The sequence below is a fragment of the Octopus bimaculoides genome, chromosome 16, assembly GCF_046866305.1.
Source record: "Octopus bimaculoides isolate indiv1 chromosome 16, ASM4686630v1, whole genome shotgun sequence".
Classification (NCBI taxonomy): Eukaryota; Metazoa; Mollusca; class Cephalopoda; order Octopoda; family Octopodidae; genus Octopus; species Octopus bimaculoides.
The window spans coordinates 8919796-8942295 of record NC_142943.1 but is presented as its reverse complement, the minus strand read 5'-3'; the positions used below and the strand labels follow the sequence as shown (position 1 = coordinate 8942295).

Here is a 22500-nt window from a genome sequence, read left to right as displayed (position 1 = left end):
AAGGCATCTTGCTTAAAACGTTAATACGTTTTGATGCTTGTTAGTAATGTCTTATAACAGAAAAGGTCTACTTACTTATTCTTGATTGGCAGTTCATATAATCCTTTAAAAGAGAAACAGACAGTGGAATATATTTACTTATTGTTAAAACGAGATGTAATATTAATTTCAGGCGAATTCAGAATATGCAAAGAAGAATATAAGAAACAAAACAATTAAATCATGACAGAGTTATCACCTTTAAAAAAAAGTCAGATTTACTACACCCTAATGCCAGATAGATAGATAGATAGATAGATAGATACATACATACATACATACATACATACATACATAAATACATACATATATATTTCGTTTTTGGATTTGGTCTGCAAGATTCTTTATGTGAGTTCGTGTGTTGAAGCATATTCTGTTGCGTGGGGAGAGTCATTCTCTTTTGGTGCCTTATAATTTAACACACTCACCGTTAAAATTTCCATGTGTTTCTTTTTTTATTTTTCTAAAATTTTCGTTGCGTCTTGCAACCTTTTCAATAGTTTTGAAACTCAAAACTATTGAAAAGGTTGCAAGACGCAACGAAACTTTAAAAAAAAATTAAAAAAAGAAGCAAGTGGAAATTTTTCCGATGAGTGTGTTAAATTACAAGGCACCAAAAGAGAATGACTCTCCCCAGACACAATAGAATATACATACATATAGATATATAACTACGAGGGGATACCCAAAAGTAACCGGAAATGTTCACTGTGGGACAAGCCCATTATTGTTTAGGCTTTTGCCGCGAGAAGCCAGTTGATGAGACCCTCAAGCATCAGTCTGCCGACTTGCGTCATTGTTTGGGGTTGTACTACAAAGTGGAGCGCCTTTATTTTACAGTTCTTCTCCCCTGTTCGTCGAATTTTGCGATGACTGAAACGAAGGAACAGCGTGCTTCCATGGAACTCTGACCATAACCCTGACCCTAAGTTGGTCTCTTGCCTTTTAAAACCCTCTTTCTTCTTCTCTTTCTAATCTACAGTCTATTCTGAAGAAGGACTCTCCCCGAAGCAACAAAACAATTAACTGCTCCCGTAAACTTACTCTGTCTATTTTACCTCCTATTTTATCTTTTTATTCTACGGTATATACATAATGAGTAGGCGTATTTACAGGTAATTAGTGATCAGGTTAGAGGGGGATATCTAGAAATCCAACGTCAAACAAAGGTGGAAGAAATTCAAACAAACACGAGTTGGCTATAAGCAATGTACCGGTCGACTAATAGAAGTACGTTAAATAATGGATGAACAGGCGGTTGTTAAAGGCATCAAATCATTTATGAAATAGTTATGCAGAATAAAGAAGTGAGTATAAATAATATTAAGGAGGAAACAGGAACATCAGGAGAGCGAAAGTTCACTGTAGACTTCATGTGTATGATGATATTCTGAAAGTCAATACTTTAATATTACGGATAAAAATATGAAAGAATCCGTAAAGTTCTAGGTACTTGTTGTTCATAGACAGGAAGATACAAGGCGCACTTCTAAAGGTTTGAAACATTTTTGAGAGAGGCATTTATTGATTTCAAAGAAGTACAAAACTCTAATCTCCTTCGAAGTAGGATTCTCTGACTTCAATGCACTTTTTGTAGGGATTCAGCCATGATGTAAAATGGTGCTAGGTATTATATATGAAAGTCCGCCATATTATTGCTATAGTCAGCGTTTCAACATTAAGAACATCGTACACGGAGGCTTACAGTGAATATGCCTTGCATAGTCTAATTGCGAACAGCAGGTTAATTAGGGATACTATAGGGATGAACTTAAATACTTTATTACAGCTTAGCGCTTTACTGTGGCTATTGTCACACTAGAAGTATCGTATACTCCTACTACAACCTTTCGAAAATATTGAAAATAATACTCACATTTTCGGTTCCGTCATCTCCGCTCGGTAGAGCTGAAAAAAAAAGAAGAAATACATAAATATATCAAATACACACTATAACACATTCAGTTCTATGGATAAATATATTTCGTGTGACAGGCTAAGTCATGAACTTTACAACCTTTATGGTTTCTACGGCTGGATTCCTTTCCCACGCCAATCATTTTACAGAATGTGTTATGTGCTTTTATCTGGTACCACACGAGCGTTTTTATGTGGCACCGGCACGAATGCTTTTTACGTGGTACTGACAGAAGACTCTTACAGGCCAATCACCTTCACCTGGGAGAGTGGGCTTAGCACTTCTGCCGTGTGGTACGGGTCTTCTTGGGAAGACCAGGTGGTGCAGCAAAGCGATAGTAATTAGTTCTTAATATATGCAGTAATTGTATCATTTTTGAGATAGATTGCCATGGCCTTTATGGTGTATGTCTTTGACATCTCTGTTCGTAGAGTGAGCGCTTAGCTGGCGCGAAGTATCTAGGACGCTTGTGGACGACACTCGTGTGCAAAAGATTTGATGGTGTTAACTATATAGAAATGGGTTTCAATAGAGGTAGATGTTCTTAGCTCGAGGTCTGCTTTAAAGAATCATCGAACCTCTATTGAAACCCATTTCTATATAGTTAACACCATCATATCTTTTGCACACGAGTGCAATTGAGTACTGGGGTCGATGTGATCGATTATCCCCTCTCCACAGATTCTAGCCATTGTGCTTATAGTAGAAAAGATTATTATTATTATTATTATTATTATTATTATTATTGAAGTTGCAGCCAGAAGAACATAGTTATTGAAATTGAAATAATATTTTTGTCAGATACACGAGGACAAGTTGAGTGTCTCATACTAGGACCATGCTTACAGGGAATAAAATAAATAGTACGCAAGATATGCATTTTTCTTTACAAAAACAGAAACGAAGGGCTGAAAAAGAAAAACAGTAGGAAATTTTGGACGCTTACACTGCCATTTCTTCTCCCTGGCATAAACTATTCTTCTACTTTCAAGTGTAGGGGCAGATTTTCTATCGACTGGAAAAGAAATAGTAAGGAATTTTTAAAAAAAATCTGTTATATGCAACAGAAGCAGTATTAGATTCAAATAGATATTTGTGTATCATACTTAATGTAAATACATCGCGAAAAATCAAATTTACAATCTTGTAGTATATAGCTTGCATTACAGACATGAATTCTCTGAATTTCATGTCGGTATTAGGTGTAGAGAGACATTGGGGCCAATTTGTTTGATGATCTTTTTCGCAATTGATTTCCAGTTTGCTTTATAGAAGTCCAGATTGGTTAGATTTTAAATGCTTTACGTAGGCTGCATGTCTGCGGGTTTCTTTAGTCTATAAATGCTCAGCTCTATTATATTGTAATCCGAGACTAGCGTCGGTGTCTTTCATTTTCTTCGCCAACGAAATGCAGAAAAGGTATGATATACGGCTAATTACTTCTAAAGTGTATATGAGAAAAAAATGAACTAACGTGAAGCGTTAATTTGCTCAATGGTTAATATATTATAATTTAGAATGTTTACTTACATATACCGGGACCCTAGAAACGAAAAAAATATATAACAAAGAATATATTAATTTGCAGCGAGGTCAGCGAAAAATAACCGAAAAAAAAAAAAGAAAGCAAAACAGAAAACAAAATAGAAACCGAAACTATTGACACAATTTAAATTAATTCTTTCGTTTTTAAAAATTTGATGTATTATGGGATGCGCAAAATATATTTCCCTTGTATCCATGTATTATAATTAATACACATTCCCATTTAATTTTGACCTCAGGAGTAGCTAAAAGCAGAGCTTTATATAACTTTCAACGAAACAAGGTACATGCGACGATCACGTGCTACACACCTGCATTCCAGGCACAGCTGTAAATAGCAGAAGTGAGCTAGAACATTAAACCTTAGTACACATGCACTGTAGAGATCAAGGTCAATTTTTGCCCACGATGGGCTTCACTGCACGTGTTTTAGTTTCGTTACTATGGCAACAGCGAGGATAGTTATTGAACAGTCCTCGTATATATATATTTATACGGTGAAACTTAATTTAATTATAAATTTTGCTGAATTGAATTTAATTGAGTTTTTACCTGTAAATTTGGATTTTTATCCTTAATATTATATATATATATGTAATGGATAATAAAACAAATGGTTTACACCTGGTAGCTTACAGGTAAAGCACGGTCACTTTCAGAGTGATCGTTAGGTAAATAACAAATGAAAGAAAGACAGAAGAGAAGTCGATGCTAGATGTGTCGAAACGATTGTTGTTATTAATAATATATTCTCGTACATACTCCATCTTCTGCCTTTCATTCGTTATATATATATATATATATATATATATATATATATATATATATATATATATATATATATATATATATATATATATATATACATACATATATATATACATATATATATATATATATATATATACATATATATATACATATATATACATATATATGCATATATATATATATATATATATATGTATATATACACACACACATATATATGTATATATATATATGCATGTATATAAACTTGTAAATATACATGAATATATACATATATATACATACAAATACATATATATACGTACATATATATATATATATATATATATATATATATATATATATATATATATATATATATATATATATATATATTCTTACAAGTCTTTCTTTCAATATAAAATACATTTCGGAAAACGAATGTCAAAGTACTTACTAAAATTTTGGCGATGCCTTCAAGGAAGTTCTCCAATACCTTGCTGTCTAGACTTCCGAACGGATTAAACTTTGTTCCCATCTTAAGTTTGTCTATGTAAAGAGAAAACGATATGAAGAACAATTGCTGTAGATTTTGTCCCTGATATTATTATTATTATTATTATTATTATTATTATTATTATTATTATTATTATTATTGAGTGAGAAACCAGTGCATGCCATCAAAGTGACACTGGAGTAAAATATACGAAGCCCAGTATACCCATCATGACTACCCGTCTGATAAGGGTACACCAGGCACAAGCATCACAACCATATGTGCGCGCCATGGTGATCTCATATCAAGATAAACAACTCATGACCTTGCAGGTGGGGCCCAGTTAGAATTTTCTTCAGGTCGAGTAACCCGTCCCGCTCAAAAGGTTCCTGAATAAGATTTGTTTAAGGATGTTGAGCAAAACACCCATGTTTCCAAAGGTGAATTATTCAAACCCCAAAGAATTCCTCTCAACACATGGCTATGATGCTCCCCCACTACTTCTGCTCATGATCAGAGATGCACATATCATCAGCCACCAAGGGACATGCTCAACTGGTTAAGGCCAAACAAGTGACAAGCAAATCTGTGGTATTGAGCAGAATATTTATTATTATTATTATTTAGCCCTTGTGGCCAATAAAACGAATTAATTATTATTATTATTATTATTATTATTATTATTATTATTATTATTATTATTATTATTATTATTATTATTATTATTTCTCCCGTCGCTACGTTCTAAGTTCAAATTTCACCGAGGTCGACATTCGGGATCGATTAACTAAGTACCAGTTACGCACTGGGGTCAGTGTAATCGACTTACTACCTCCCCGCAAATTTCAAGCCGTGTCCCTATTGTTATTATTATTATTAGTATTATTATTATTAGTAGTAGTATTATTATTATTAAATCTGCATACTTGTTACAATCCCTTGTCGAGAAACACCCAGTGCAAGTGAAGGATAAGTGATGTTACAGTATGACTGAAAGTTTAGGAAAGGAAAATGGCAGGACCAGTAGCGAAATATCTTCATGTAATATAGCACAGACATTTAAATTGATAAGGTTTTTCTAAGGATGTGGGCGCTACTTGTTAACACAAACTTTTGGACTTCTCTAAGACATGGTTCTCCTGGGATATTATCTATATATTTCGGGCGTCCCTTTCTTATCATACCTAGGGTACCCACAATAACAAGAACAGTTCTCTACATGTTTTGTATTTCAATTTCCAGGTCCTTATATTTACTTAATTTGTTACATTCATTTACAGATACACTTGTTATCAGTGGGAACACTTGCTTCTATTAGCATACAAGTATTTTCTTCCCTGTCTTTAATGACTATGTCTGGTTGATTAGTCTAAATCGTTCTGTCGGTGTTGACTGGAAAATTCCAGAGGATAGTGACATTTTTACCTTCAACGACTGGCTCAGGATAATGTATGCTAGTAAGCAGGAGTGTTGATTTTGTAGTGTCTACATATTTTCCGATGTCCTACTGTCCTACCCCATCGCGGCTATTTTTCTATTCGTTTGGTGTAAGTAAAGGCATCTTGAAACGGGATGGTCTATTATTTCGTCAAATGTATCGCAGAATCTGCATTTACAGTCAGAACCGTTTGGAAAAACGTTAGCCTGCTGGTTTTTGGTAAGCAAGCTTTGATATTTTGCTGTCAATTGCTTTCAGTCCTGAGCTTCTCAGCTAATGATGGATTGTTGCTTGGTCTACATTTTGCAAAGATTCAGCGCTGAGCTACTGAAATAAATACCTCGTTGTGTCGTATGTTCCGCTCAGTAACACAAATTTGCTTGCCAGTTGCTTGACCTTAACCACTTGAACATGTCCGTTAGTGGCAGACAATATGTGCATCTCTGATCCTGAGCAGGCGTAGTGGGGGAGCATCATAGGCATGTGTTGAGAGGGTTTCTTTGAGATTTGAACAAATGTAATAAAAGCAAAGTTTGAAGGAAATATTAGCCATTTTTCATCCTTTCTAGGGGAAAGCAAATAGGAAATAACAGTTGCAACCAAAGAACAAAAATCGTGTTCCACAGTATTATCAGTTACTTATTTCGTTCTTGTAATTGATCTGCACGATTCTTAATGTGAACACGTGTGTTGAAATATATTTGGGTGTATCTGAGGAGGGTCATTATGCAAATAATAAACACACATCTCAGGTTCTATTCGCGCTTCTATGTACTTTTTAATCTGTCAATTGGTTAAATATCAAACCAATTGTTTGTTTAATCGTTCGGTTGCTTAATCAATCAGCTAAATTTGTTAAAGCCATCGTCATTACTGACCTCGCCAATGTCATGCCCACCTAAATCCACATCTGTCTCAAATCCGAGCGCGCGCGCGTATGCGTTTATTTGCATAATGACCTCCCAAGATACAACAAAATTAGTTACTTAAGCTAGCAGGAAAATTATTTCTGTCAACTTACTGTTGAGGATGTTGTCTTTTGCGACAGAATTTGTGATTTCTTTGGGAGAGTTTTTCTCTGAATAGAGATACAAATTTTCCAAGAAGTTGTCCATCATTACATCTGGGGTTACCATTGTCAACATTGATGTGAATATTGCTTCGGGACTGCCTTCACGATGAATGCAGAATGTCTTCCGTCCACTGAGACCTTCTAAATAACAAAAAAAAAATCACTCAGTATGAAAAGATGGTATACATCGAACACAATTAAATTTGTAGGAAAATAGAGCACAAAAACATAATATTAACAATAATAATAATAATAATAATAATAATAATAGTAGTAGTAGTAGTAGTAGTAGTAGTAGTAGTAATAATAATCCTTTTTTATTAAAGGCACAAGGCCTGAAATCCGGGGATGGAGAGAGGACTAGTCAATTACATCGGCACCGGCGGTGTTTCACTCGACTCGAAAGGATAAAAAGTAAAGTCGACCTCGCTGAAGGTTGAACTCAGAATGCAAGAATGGACGACGTGCTGCTAAGTACTTTGTCCGGCAAGCTAACGATTGTGCCAGATCGTCGCCTTTAACAACAACAACAACAACAGCGATAATAATAATAATCCTTTCTATTGTAGGCACGAGGCCTGAAATTTGTGGGGACGGGGATAGTTGAAGGTATCGACTACGGTACTCAACTGGAACTTAATTTATCGACCCAGAAAGGATAAAAGGTAAAGTCGATCTCGGTGGAATTCGAACTCAGAAAGTACAGACAGACGAAATACCGCTAAGATTTATGCTCGGCGGGCTAACGATTCTACCAGATCACCACCTCAATAATAATTTCTACTTGAGGCACAAAGCCATGAAAATTTGGGGGGAAGGGGGCTAATCGATTACATCAACTCCAATGCATAACTGGTACTTATTTCATTGACCCCGAAAGGATGAAAAGCAAAATCGACTTCGGTGGAATTTGAACTCAGAACGTAGCGACAGACGAAATATCGCTAAGCATTTCACCCGGCGTGCTAACGTTTCTGTCAGATCGCTGCCTTAATAATGATAAGTAAAATGGCAATTTTGCAAAAAGAGAGACCGATAGAATAAGTACCAGATGTGGAAAAAAAAAAAGCATTGAGGTCAATACGTTTCGACCAAACTCATTCAAGGTGGTGCACCATTATGACCGCCGTCAAATGACTCTAACAAGTAAAAGATAGCAGATTAATGGTAGAAATGAAGATTCGGATGTACAGATGAGTAAAATCGAAGAGACTAACTCTGACTTGTTATCATAGAGGTTTTCACCTGGACACATAAACGCGGAGTGATTGAAGATATAGATGAGATAATGGAAGCCGTATTACGTACTATAATTTACTTACCCGGCATTTCAGCAGAGAAAATACTGGAGGTCACCTTTTGGGCTGGTATAGCTTCTTCAATTTCGTTTACTTTAACATGAATCTTCTCATCGACATCTATGTTAAATATGATAAAAATCGTCGACTGGCCCTTTGAAGAAAAAAAGTCGTACGTGTATATGCAGGAGTATATATGCAGATGTAGGCGTGACTATGGGGTAAGAAGCTTGCTTCCCAACCACATGTTTCAGGGTTTAGTCTCACGGCGTGATACCCTGGGCAAGTGTCTTCTGCTAGGAGCCTCGAACTGACCAAAGCTTTGTGAGTGGATTTGGCAGACGGAAACTGAAAGAAGCCCGTCGTATATGTGTATATGTATATATGTATATACCTATGTGTGTGCGTCTTTGTCTGTATTTGACCCCAACACAACTTGACAACCGGTGTTGGTATGTTTACATCCCCGTAACTTAGCGGTTCGGCAAAAGTGAGCTGTAGGATAAGTACCAGGCTTAAAAAAAGAATAAGTGTTGGGGGTCAATACATTCAACTAAAAATTTCTTCAAGGCGGTGCCCCAGCATGACCGCAGTCAAATGACTGAAACAAGTAATATGTGTATGTGTGTGTGTGTGTGTGTGTGTGTGTGTGTATATATATATATATATATATATATATATATATATATATATATATATATTTTATATATATATATATATACACATATATAATTTAATTCATAACCATTTTTATTTACTTATTTTTATGTTTCCGCAACCCTAACTGGCACTTCGTCGGTTACGACGACAAGGGTTCCAGTTAATCTGATCAACGGAACAGCCTGCCCTTGAAGTTAACCCACAAGTGGCTAAGCACTCCACAGACATTCGCACCCTTAACGTAGTTCTCGGGGAGATTCAGTGTGACACGGAATATAAAAATGCTGGCCCCTTTAAATTACAGGTACAACTCATTTTTGCTTTCTGAGTGGACTGGAGCAACGTGAAAACATGTGACTTGTTCAAGAACACAGTGCACCGCCGGGAATCGAACCACTAAGTCACTCTGCAACCCTAGGATTCTTAAGGCCCGTTACGTAGTTTCCGTATTTTCTAAGTGACTGCAATTTCAGCAAAGCCCATGAACGGAACACCGATTCCTTGCCGGGTTCAAGGCTAACAATTTTTTCGGTCGAGTCAAATCGATTACATCGACGCCTAAAACTGACTGGTACTTAATTTTCTCGACTCCGATGAGTTGAAAGGCAAATTTGATCTCAGAATATAAAGCACCAGAAGAAATTCTGCAAAGCATTTTGTCCGACGTGCAAACGATCCGGCCAATTCAAGGGATTATGTGAGATGCACTATTTTGTGTTCTCTTATAGTTTATTGTGATTTAATGGAAACAGATTAACGTCCGCGCAGTATTTACAATCTTTTTTGATGGACCTAACATGCTTTCAAATTTTGGTAAAAGGTCATCGGTTTTAAGGGCGTGATAAGGCGATTACATGGAACCCAGTATTTAACAAGTACATATTGTGTCGATTCTGAAAGGATGATAGGTAAAGTCGACCTCGGCAGGATTTGAACTTAGAATGTAAAAGAGTCGGAAGAAATACCGCTAACCGTATCGTCCAACACGTTAACGATTCTGCCACGTTGCCGTCTTTATCCTGGAAATAATATAGTTTGTATACTCAGCGGGGAGCTGGCAGAATCCTCAGCACGTCGGACAAATGCTTAGCGGCATTTCGTCCGTCCTTGCGTTCTGATTTCAAATTTCGCCGAGGTCAACTTTGCCTTTTATCTTTTCGTTTCGGAGTCGATAGAATAAGTACCAGGTACGCACTGGGAACGATGAAATCGACTAACCCCCTTCCCACAAATTTCAGGCCTTGTGTCTTTAATAGAAAAGATTATTAAGGCGGCAATCTGGCTGACTCGTTAGCGCGCTGGAGAAAATGCTTAGCGACATTTCGTCCATCTTTATGTTTTAAATTCAAGTTCCGCCGAGATCGACTTTACCTTTCGTCCTTTCGGGATTGGCTCGATGTAATCAGCTACCCACTCATCAGAGGTTTCTGGCCTTCTGCCAAAATTTGAAACCAATATATTGCTTGTATATTAGTGTAGCCAATTTTGTTTTTTAGTCAGGAAGACAACTATTTACAACTTCTCAGCAACTGGTGAGAAGAATGTATCGTCCAACCAAGAAATAGTCCACATTCTTACCACAGATTAGACTCCGATAAAGGTCCACCCTTCGGGTGCCAAGCAGTGATGTTAAAATGAGCGACCGATCAAGTCAACCAAATACGACATGGTGGAATTTGAACTCAGAATGCAGAGATGAAACGCAACAAATATTGCAACATATTCTGCTCAAACATTGTTATATTTCTGCCGATTCACGTAAAAGTGAAAAGCAAGTCGACCATGGCGGGATTTCGACTCAGATCATTGAGTGCCTGATTAAATCTTCTGTTTTAACGACTCCACTGATTTGTCGTCTAAATCTTTCTGTGGTACATGTGACTACACTCAGAACATTTGTAATCGTTTTACTACGCTTGCCATCTCTGCTTGTAGATGCGCTCTGATTAATTCTTGTATATTTGACTTCTGTTCGTGCATGTCTTTTTTGTCACTGGTTATTAGATTTGATATCTGTTCATGTTTCTCATAAGAATTTTGGTGATGCATTTTTCCCGTGTTACTTTCTAGGTGGAGGGCCTAAATTTGAAAACAGAATGGTCTAAGAACACTAAGATAAATAGTTAAACAGTAAAACAACGGTGAATAATATCAGCAAAATTACAACTTACAATAATGAACAGGCGACACCAATGTCATCTCAATGATTAGCCAGAGATGACTTTTAAAATGAGAACATCTGAAATAAATTCGACAGCTCTCACAAACGAGAATACTAAAATGAACCCGATCGCTCTTAAAAATTAAGTATTAAAAAAACGGTAGAATGATACAAAATCCTTGTCCGGTTTTGGATCGATTCCAAAATTGAATCAGTTCGTGCCAGTCACAAGGCCAAACATCCCTGAAAGTTTCATCCGAATACGTTCAGTGATTCTTGAGATAACTTGTCCACGGACAAACAAACAAACAAAGACGTCCGCAAACAATACCTCCGCCTTAGCGAAGCCGGAGGTAAGCAAAAAAGAAATAGAACGAAGACAAAAAGCAGAAAAAAAAACACTAGAAAATAAAAGGTTTTTATGTTTATTTCTTTCTATTCAAACTGTCTACTTACCGGGTATAATATCTCTGGTACAACATCAATGCATATCAATCGGCCATCCATGTGCAAGTACTCCTCTTCCTCCTCAACAAATTGATCGCTTGCAAAATATTCGTAATCTTCAATGATGCAGAGCAGTAGTTCACGAACGTTTTCTGGCGTTGACTTTAATTCTACTACATTTGAAATGTTGAACAGAAACTGCTGAAGACAAGACTTAATTTTGACATTCGAATAAAATATGTTGAAAAATCCGAAATTGGATTCATTTGCTATCAAAATTGGTTGAAGATTATACTCCATGCCCGGCGATAATATAATGACCTTCACTAAATACTCTGCCAGCATACATTCTGTCAGGTTTGAAGAGAGCACCATAGTTGTATTCACATCGTAGTGCTTATCAAACATATTCTTTAAATAATCTGACCAGCTCTGCCCATCGTTGTCGTAAATGAATAAGATTTTTACTGAAATAGAAATAATATTTTACTCGTTATATTTAATATAGAAATAAACGTTTACATATTTATACTGGAATGAAACATACCGATGGATTTGTATGAAATTCCTGCTCAACATTTGCTGAAATTTGTGTCGTATGAATTAATCTGGGTTCATGACGTAACAACGTAACGTGTTTTATTTAATTTATATTTAACAAATATGTTTAGAAAGATATAAAACTCCTAATTTATTGTGGAGACAATAGAGTATTAGTGTTGGGATAATGATTGTTTCTGATTTAGATACAAGATCAGGAAATCAAAGAAGAGGTGGTACTCGTCATCATCGTCGCCACCACTTGACTGGAACTTTTTTTAAAGACCCCGAATGGATGGAATTCAAAGTTGATCTCAGTGAGATTTGAACTCAGAACGTCAACAACACTATACAGCATTTTCCGGCGATCCATTGATTTTTGAATGATCGCTTCGTAAGTGTGACATAATAATGACTTGTAATTTTTGGCCACAAACGCCAACAACTTTGAGAGGAATGATTAGTTGATACAATGAGATAAAACTGATTCAGATCATAAGAGTCAGAAGACATTTTGCAACGATCAAACGCTTTTCTCATCAGTCTGTCATATGTTTGGGATAATAAATCTTGCTGATTGTCAACACGAGATGAGCCATTTTGAGTGGAGATGGCAAGTCGATTGTATTGACAGGCACTTTATTTTATCGACCGCGAAAGGATGTAAGGCGATCTCGGTGGATTTTGAACTTAGAACGCAAAGAGCCGGAAGAAATATTGCCAAGCATTTTGTCCAATGTACTAATGATTCTATGTGGGGGCACATGGCCTGATGGTTAGAGCAGCAGACATGCAGTCGAGGGATCGCAGGTTAGAATCTCAGACCGGGCGTGTACATGTACGTGTTTATGAGCGAAACCCCTAAGCTCCACTCGGCTCCGGCAGAAGGTAATGCCGAACTTCTTCTGACTTTTTCGTCACATCCTTCTCACTTTTTCCTCCTGCATCTAGCAGTTCACCTGAGACGGGCCGACGTCTCGTCCAGGTGGAGAATCTATACGTCAATGAAGCTGGGAAACTGGCCCCTATGATCCAGGCATGGCTCGAGAATATATATATATATATATATATATATATATATATATATATATATATATATATATATATATTATACAATGATTTTTCTTTTCACAAGAATTTTCACATCGTAACATTTTTGTATTATTAAAGGCGGTGAGTTGGCAGAATCGTTAGCACGCCGGCATTTCGTCTGCCGTTACGTTCTGAGTTCAAATTCCGCCGAGGTTGACTTTGCCTTTCATCTTTTCGATGTGGATACATTAAGTACCAGTTACACACTGGGGTCGATGTATTCGATTTATCCCCTCCCCCAAAATTTTTGGCCATCTGCTAAAGTTTGAAATCAATATTTTGTATTATTCAATCGAAGAATAAAGGCACCGCCCAAGACAGTTGTTAACCCGTCCAAAATATGAGGTTTGCACTTAAAAATTTATAGTCCACATTTATGAAAAAATGCCTGGGTTTGGCTGTGTGGAAAGACGTTTGCTTCCCAACCATACTGTCCCGGGTTCAGTGTCACTGTGTGACAACTTTAGCAAGTGTCTTTTACTATAACCTTGAACCAACCAGAGACTTGTGAGTGGATTTGGTTGGCGGAAACTGAAAGAAACCCGTCATATATATATATATATATATATATATATATATATATATATATATATATATATATATATATGTGTGTGTGTGTGTGTGTGTGTGTGTGTCTTCGTATCTATGTTTGTCTCCCACCAACACTTGACGACCTGTGTCGGTTTGTTTACGTTCCCGTAACTAGTGGTTTGGCATTAGCCCAACAAAATAAGTATGAGGCTTTAAAAATAAAGTTCTGCGCTCGATTCATACGTCTGAAAATTCTTCCAGCCGGTGCCCCAGTATGGCCATAGTCTAATGACTGAAACAGGTAAAAAAAAAGTTTCTAAAGGGGAGAAAAATATAATTGAGTTTTATCTTAACGAGAAAGCGATCAAACAGCCGGGTGGCTATGTCAGGAATGAATTTAATAGCATGAAGCAGGTCCAGTTAAAAACATTCACAGATAGAAAGAAAGTTCAAGATGAGAGATGACACGGACTCCGAATTAATATTACAAGAATGCGAGAAGTGCAATATTTAGGAAGAATTGCCAAGGGAGCTTCTATGCGAATAATCGATGTATAGAACCTAAAATACAAACAAGAAAAAATGCAACAAGAAAAGACAACAACGTGAGAACGTAGTACATGCAAAATGTTAATGAGACGTTCAGAGAAGAAAAGAAATATATACGTGGTTTGATCAATAAGTATCCGGGCTCTTGCCATAGCAATGAAGCTAAAGCCGGCAGAGTGAATCCGCTTGGCGGATATTGACCTTAAACACGGCTGTGCTTGTGCGCTAAGTTTTAACCTTCTAGCTCACTTCCGCTCTTTCTTGGAAGGAATGTGTGTAGAGTGTGATCGTCGCATTGAACATGACAGAGAATGTTGAGCAGAGAATCTGCATCAAATTTTGCCAAAAGCTTGGTGACCCCTGCTCAGAGGCCTACGCAAAGTTTTCAAAAGTTTTCATCGTTCTTGACACAATCAAAGAGATCTTGCGCAACTGAAACCCGGGTGTCTTTTTGGTCAACTGAAAGCAGTTTTGGCACAAACTTGGCAGACACGTGTTTGATACCCAAATCTTCAGTGATAATAGACTGAACTGAACTGTAACTAATCTGCATATCCTCTGATAACTCACGGATGGTGATTCGACGATTTCCCCTAAAAAAAACTGCACACACATCTGTGATGTTTTTCTCAGTTCTGCTGTTTGTGGGTCTCCCAGAACAATCGTCAATATCGCCATCTTTTCGGCCATCTTCGAAACGTCTGAACCAGTCGTACCCTTGTGTACGGCTCATACACTCCTCTCTATACACTTTCTGCAAATTTGCGTAGGTGTCATGGCAGGTGTCACCACGAAAACTTTCTCTGTTGTAGTCAGTGCGACAATCACATGCTGGACAGATTCCTTTCAAACACTGTAAACAGCGGAAGTGAGCTAGAACGTTAAAACTTCGTGCGCATGCACAACAGTGTTCAAGGTCAAAATCTTGGTTGTATACAATATATCCTCTTTTTTGCATATTTATCGCATGATAGCAACTCCAACAGTTGAATTTGGTAAAATCCAAGCCCAGTCGGTCATAAGTTTCCTCTTTTTGCAAGGCGTCGGAAATCTATGGCAAGATGAAGGAAGTTTTAAAGGATGGCTGTCCATCTTGTTCCACAGTGAAATTCTGGGTGTCAAAGTTTCGAACTAGTCATTTCGACGTCACAAATGAACCCCGGTCCGGACGTTCAACTTCTGCGACCTCAGAGTGCAAAACCGACGCTGTGCGCATTATGATTCTGGAGGACCGTTGAATTTCAGTTAACGTCATAGCAGAGACTCCGGGGATTTTCCGCGAAAGAGTTGGCTGTTTCATGCACAACATTCTGGACATGAGATAGCTTTCTGCAAAATGGATGCCGAAATGCCTGAACGCAGATCAGAAGCGCATCAGAGGCGGTTTTGGACCGGTTTGCAGGATGAGAAGCTGATTTTATGGCTCGTTTAGTCACCAAGAATGAAACATGGTTACAACATTATGATCCCCAGACCAAGCAGCTATCAAATGAGTGGCCCTTCTCCCAGCAGTTCACCACGTCCCAAAAAGTTTTGAATCCAGAAGTCAGCTGGAAAGATCTGGGACAAAGACGGAGTACTCATCATAAAATACCTGCAAGAAGGTCGCACCATCAACACAAAATACTACATATCTAAGTTGGACGAACTACATTAAGCTTTGAGGCAGAAACGCCGCGGAAAGCTGAGCCGTGGTGTTTTGTTTTCGCAGGACAATGTTATCAGCACACACAGCACATGAAATTCTACGGAAAATACGCAACTTTGGCTTTGAATTTGCAGACGACCCACTTTACTCTCCTGACTTGGCCCCCTCTGAATATCACCACTTTCCAGAACTATAGAAACATCTCAAGGGAATGAAATTTCACTCCGATTCGGAAGTGATTGCTGCTACAGAGGCCTGGTTGGGGGCGCAACCTTCCGAGTTCTTTTTTACAGGGCTTAGAAAAGCTGAAGAAACCAATGCAATAAGTGTGTGAATCTGAGGGAGGAACATGTTGAATAAAATCATAATTAACTGATCTTTCGGTATTTTCTTTTATCCAAAGCCAGGACGTTTATACATACATACATACATTATATATATATATATATATATATATATATATATATATATATATATATATATATATATATATATATATATATATATATATATATATATATATATATATATATATATATATATATAAATTATACATTGCAGAAAATTACGTTACCGGCCAGCTATCTCATGGCTGGCCGGTAACGTATGTTTCTGCAATATATGGATAATTTATCCTCATCACGCTATTTATTAGCATTATCACGCGTTTGAGAATGAAAAAAAATTTTTTTTCTCTATCTTTCAATACATCTCAACGCTTCTAAAGCAAACTTTGTTTGTTTACTTTCATCGTAAGTTATGTATATATATATACATCGACTACTAAGCAGTGCATAGTATGTGGTTACGTATTTTATTTGCTTTTTCTGCAGTCAGTATATTCATTGTAAAAACTAGGTTGCTATATACTTTGACACACGCCTTACACACACATAAACAAACACACACATATGTCTCTTTATACACATACCTAGTTAACACCAAAACAGGTATATAATGTTAATGCACATGTTTTGTTGCTTGTATTAATAATAGACAAGGTTATTTTTCTGTTGCTGTTTTACTAAAAGTCGGTTTAGATCGAAGTAGTTTTCTTTCTTTTTCTTTTTTCTTTTCTGTCTTTTTACTGGGCTACGTTGTCGATTGTAGTATTTCTACTTCTTTCAAGGCGGTGAGCTAGCTGATTGGTTATCTCGCCGGGCAAAATTTCTTAGCAACGTTTCTTCCTGTTTTAGATTCTGAGTTCAAATTCCGCCGTGGTCGACTTTGCATTTCATTCTCTCGGGGTCGATAAAGTAAGTACCAGTTGTGCGCCGGGGTCGATGTAATCGACTTACATACATACTCGAAATTGTTGGCCTTGTGCTAGAATTTGAAATCATTATTTCATGTAGCTTTGAGTCAGCTAGATGGCAGAATCGTTAGCATTCCCGACAAAATGCTTAGCGGTATTCCGTCTGCCTTTAACGTTCTGAGTTCAAATTCTGCCGCGGTTTACTTTGCCTTTCGCGATAAATAAAATAAGTTCCAGATTAGTAATGAGATCGATGTTATCGTTGACTAACCCTCTTTTTACTGAATTTCAGATTTTATACCTAAGATAGAATTATTTCTTCTTGCTTAATATTTTTGCTGTTTTCTTTCTTTTGTTTTTTCTTTCTTCACTTTTTTTTTTTTTGAGAAAGTGAATGCGTTTGAGAGTGATTTTGCTGGTATTTCTAGCAGACAGGTCCAGAGTCTGCACAGTCAGAGAGTGGTGGTGGATATTACACACAAAATTGCTATTAGTCTGAATAATCTTGAGGCATATTTGAACCTGCAAGAAAGCCTTTCACCGTGTTTATCATGGAGAAAATTTCTCGATGTTGATAAAAGAGGTGTAAATCGATTGAATCATGTCACAGTGTCACCTAACCAAACTGTCTGATGCATAGCAATGCACTGGATTTCGGAGTAATTATTTCTTCTCCAGTGACAGAAACCAGACAAGTCAGCTCAGTGAGCTAACACCAGGGATTATATTTACGGATTATATTTGCAGTGAGCCGCCGATTAACACTACCTGTCATTGAATGAAAACAGGAATATAAAAAGAGAGATATGGTCTCTCATGTCATTTCGTAGCACCGCCCTCTCTGGTTTCTAAATATATAAATATAATCAATTATATCGAAGGGTTATAGAAATATTAGAAATTTCTACCACCAGTGGCCTAGCGTGTAAAAATTTAGTCCATAGATTATATATTTTTCTTCATGTAAATACAGTGTACATTTAAACACATAACAGGTATCCGTCATAGGATTCCCTCACGCTATATATATATATATATATATATATATATATATATATATATATATATATATATATATATATATATAGGTAGATAGATAGATAGATAGATAGATTGATTGATAGATATGTGTATGTAGCGGTGGGGTGGGAATGTTTGTACGTTATCGCTATCGAATGAAACAATGGAATTACTTCTAGTAACTTTATATAGTGTCGCAGAGATAGAGAGGGACAGACAGAGAGACAGGGAGTGAGAAAGATACGGAGAGAGAGAGAGAGAGAGAGAGAGAGAGAGAGAGAGAGAGAGAGAGAGAGAGCAACTCTGAACCTTTCTCTTCCACCGAAACGTGACTCGTTTTCAGGTTATTACGACAGAATAGTTTTGTATATGGTCATAATGTACCTAACAAGAACAGCAAATATAAAAATATAAAGCTTAATATTATCTTATATAATATATCGCATATATTGTTGTTTAGAGCACAATTTATATTTATTTATGTCTTTTTCAGATATCGCGTAATCCCAACTATACTACACAAAGTGGCCTTCCTGAATCGGTAATGTGTAATTTTAAGAAAATTTAGCTATTTCAAGCAGGAAAAGTCAGTACATCAAGCCTCCCTCAATGTGATGGACCTCTGTCGTCCTATGATGAGGATTCAGTTGGTCGATCACCTGATTTACCTGCTCTTGTTTTAACACCCAAATAGTCAAATATTCTAAAGACACGAATAAGTTTAACATGATTCTCAGACCGAATCAGCGGGACGCAGTATGTGTGACAATGCTCTGCCGTTCGAGTTAAGAATTCAATGCGTCCGACAGGCTTCAGTACATTTTCCGTCAAACTAGACGATCATGATGCTGACACCCTAACCACTAAGCCACGCGCCTCCATATGTATATATATATATATATATATATATATACACACACACACATATATATGCCGACCAAAAATCTTGTGAATGGATTTGGTAGACGGAAACTGAAAGAAGCCCGTCGTATATATATATATATATATATATATATATATATATATATATATATATATACGTGTGTGTGTGTCTGTATTTGTCCCCTACCATCGCTTTACAACCGATGCTGGTGTGTATACGTCCCCGTAACTTAGCGGTTCGGCAAAAGACACCGATAGAATAAGTATTAGGCTTACAAACAGTAAGTCCTGAGGTCGATTTCCCGACTAAAGGCGGTGCTCCAGCATGGCCGCTGTGAAATGACTGAAGCAAATAAAAGAATAAAAGAAAAGAATATATATATACATATATAATAAACATAAATATATAAATATATATACATATACATACATACATATATACATATATATATATATATATATATATATATATATATATATATATATATATATATATATATATATATATATATATATAAGCAGTTTGCAATGTTTAAACCGAAAAGATAATTGTCACTAAATGTAGCTAGGAAGTTAGAAAACACGTACATTGCTAGAAATAAGAGCTAAACCACTCTAATGTTATAGTTAAGGCACATGAATGAAACGATATGCACTAACAGGGATCATAATCGTCCGAAAAGGGCCGATCGAGTATTAATCTTAATCGACACTTTTCGCAGGTTTACCGTCCTTGTTAGTGCATATTTTTGCATTTATGTACGTGAATTACAGGATTAGATCTGTTTAGCTCTTATTTCTAGCAATGTAGGTGTTTTGTATATGTATATAGCGTTGCTACTTCTAACGGTCACTTGGCTATGTAACATCTTAGCTCGTAAGTTACCTCATCATTTCGCATTTGTCTTGCTTTTATATGTTAATTCCCTGAAGATAAATATATGTGGAATTCCAGCAGCTCTTACTTCTTTGGAGGAGAGCACACATATATTTTGAAACATGTGTAGGAATTAAAGGAACTTTTATTTATATGCATTTGGCTCCATTTATTGTTTTTATTCATATATATATATATATATATATATATATATATATATATATATATATATGTGTGTGTATGCATGTATGTATGTATGCCTGTGTGTGCGTATGTGTGTCTGTATATATATATATATATATATATATATATATATATATATATATATATATATATATATGATATATACATATATAGATATAAATTATATGTGTATATATATATATATATATATATGTATACATGTATACATGTATAATATATATTATATATATATGTATATGTATATATGTATATATATATATGTGTGTGTGTGTGTGTGTGTGTGTGTGTGTGTGTGTGTGTGTGTGTGTCTTTGTATCTGTGTTTGTATCCCATCTCCGCTTGACAACCGGTGATGTGTTTACGTCCCCGTAAGTTAGCGATTCGGCCAGCCGATATATAGATAAAATATGTATCGGCCTTGTAATCTGCAATGAAATATAAGTAATGGGCGTGATTCGTTCGACTAAAACCCTGAAACCCTAAAATATCAATAAACAACATAGACCAAAACAAAACAAACTGACCGACTGACCACGAAAGAAACGATAATGAACAGGGTATTACACTTACCGTCTTTTCTATCGTTTGACATGGCCATTTCGTCGTTGTATCCCTAAATCACTGTAGAACATATAAGTGTTTTCGTTTGCGAAATTATTTATTTCACAGAGGAAATATCTTCTGAGTCTGTAGCAATCTGTATAAAATATCCAGTGTTATTCAACATAGTACCTGTAACGATAATAATTAACATGTTTTTCCACTTTTTAATGGTATTTACCCGTGACGTCACTTGTTTTCTTCAAAGAAAAGAAAATTGGGTTTTTCCTTGTCTACATCATTCATACACAAGTACGTACACGCACACCTACACACTCGCACAAGCACAAATGAATAACACCCTTACATATGCATTCACGTCGGCATGGCCCTCACTAACACCAAATTTATCCGAAATTCCCCTTTTCATGCACCATAGACATATAACTATAGATTAGATAATGTAACTAAAGATTAGATAATATAATGCTATAGAGATTTGGGAAAAAACATGAACCTGCTGAAGTAGAACACAAGTATTAAAAAGAATAACACCATACATAGATTCACACGCATTGAAGTTCTCATCACATGTACGTCAGCATGACTCCTTCTCTCTCTCTCTCCGTCTCTATCCTTCTCGCTCACTCTCTCTCTCTCCCTCCCTCTCTCTCTCTCTCTCGCTCTATCTATCTATCTATCTATCTATCTATCTATCTATCTATCTATCTATCTATCTATCTATCTATCTATCTATCTACCTACCTACTTGCATGATGCCAGCTTTCATGCAGAAAACGCAAGCTTTCTGATTAGGTAAAGATTGATCAAAATTTAAACCTCAGTAACAATTTTCTGCAATTTTTTCTGGAACAAGTATATAACAAAATCGGATTTAACGTGGAAAATTATTTCAATATACCAAATATGGAAACTTAGACGCAATTCTAAAATCGTACAATATGTGACACCAACAGGGAAGACCCTACAAAAGTAGAGAAACAGGTAGTGATAGGACGTCTCACACGCACACACACTAGACTATCTACATACTAGACTATCTACAACATAAATATATACATCAAAATACACAGATGCATACGTACAGACAATATACGTATATAGGGATATATTTGTAAGGCATAAATACATGCACGAATACACATGTATACATATACATATATATACGCAATCATGTTCGTATACGAAGATTATTCAGCGTTCGAACAGGCAAGAGTAACTTAAATTTATGGATGGAGGTAGTAAGGGTTGAGAAGGGTAACGTATAGATAAAAAGAGGTTACTAATGCAGAAAGGGAGAAAGTATGGTTTTCGTGAAGAAAAAGAAAGAAAGAAAGAAAGAAAGAAAGAAAGAAAAAATTGCTGAGTGTATAATAGCAAAAATTGGGCAAAATACATTAAAAAAAGAATCCCATATATCGAACCATCCATAAAAACGGTTAAATTTGTTTGCAAAATATCTTAAAATAAATGAAAATAAAATAAAATAAAGTAAAATAAAATAAAAAAACATACAC

The 22500-nt window shown here is 36.2% G+C and overlaps 1 protein-coding gene across 14 annotated transcripts in view; it reads right to left on the bottom strand.

The window, feature by feature from the left end:
- The window catches only part of LOC106871447 (uncharacterized), a 35240-nt gene that overhangs the window by 11555 nt on the left and 1185 nt on the right, over nt 1-22500 (bottom strand). For 6 of the 14 annotated variants that reach the window (XR_016244568.1, XR_016244564.1, XR_016244570.1 and 3 more), the window contains exons 2-9: nt 20993-21154; nt 11834-12291; nt 8581-8710; nt 7208-7399; nt 4706-4801; nt 2904-2972; nt 1916-1947; nt 76-103 (exon numbers count right to left, since the gene is read on the bottom strand). Coding sequence is in view for 4 of the 14 variants with exons in the window: in XM_089364104.1 (XP_089220230.1) it covers nt 76-103; nt 1916-1947; nt 2904-2972; nt 3488-3500; nt 4710-4801; nt 7208-7399; nt 8581-8710; nt 11834-12291; nt 20993-21020 (1042 nt within the window). In the remaining 10 variants the exon portion in view is untranslated. Of the gene's footprint in view, nt 1-75; nt 104-1915; nt 1948-2903; nt 2973-3487; nt 3501-4705; nt 4802-7207; nt 7400-8580; nt 8711-11833; nt 12292-20992; nt 21448-21479; nt 21608-22500 lie in introns of those variants that run through there. The other 8 variants (XR_016244563.1, XM_089364105.1, XM_089364103.1 and 5 more) reach the window with 6 other exon arrangements.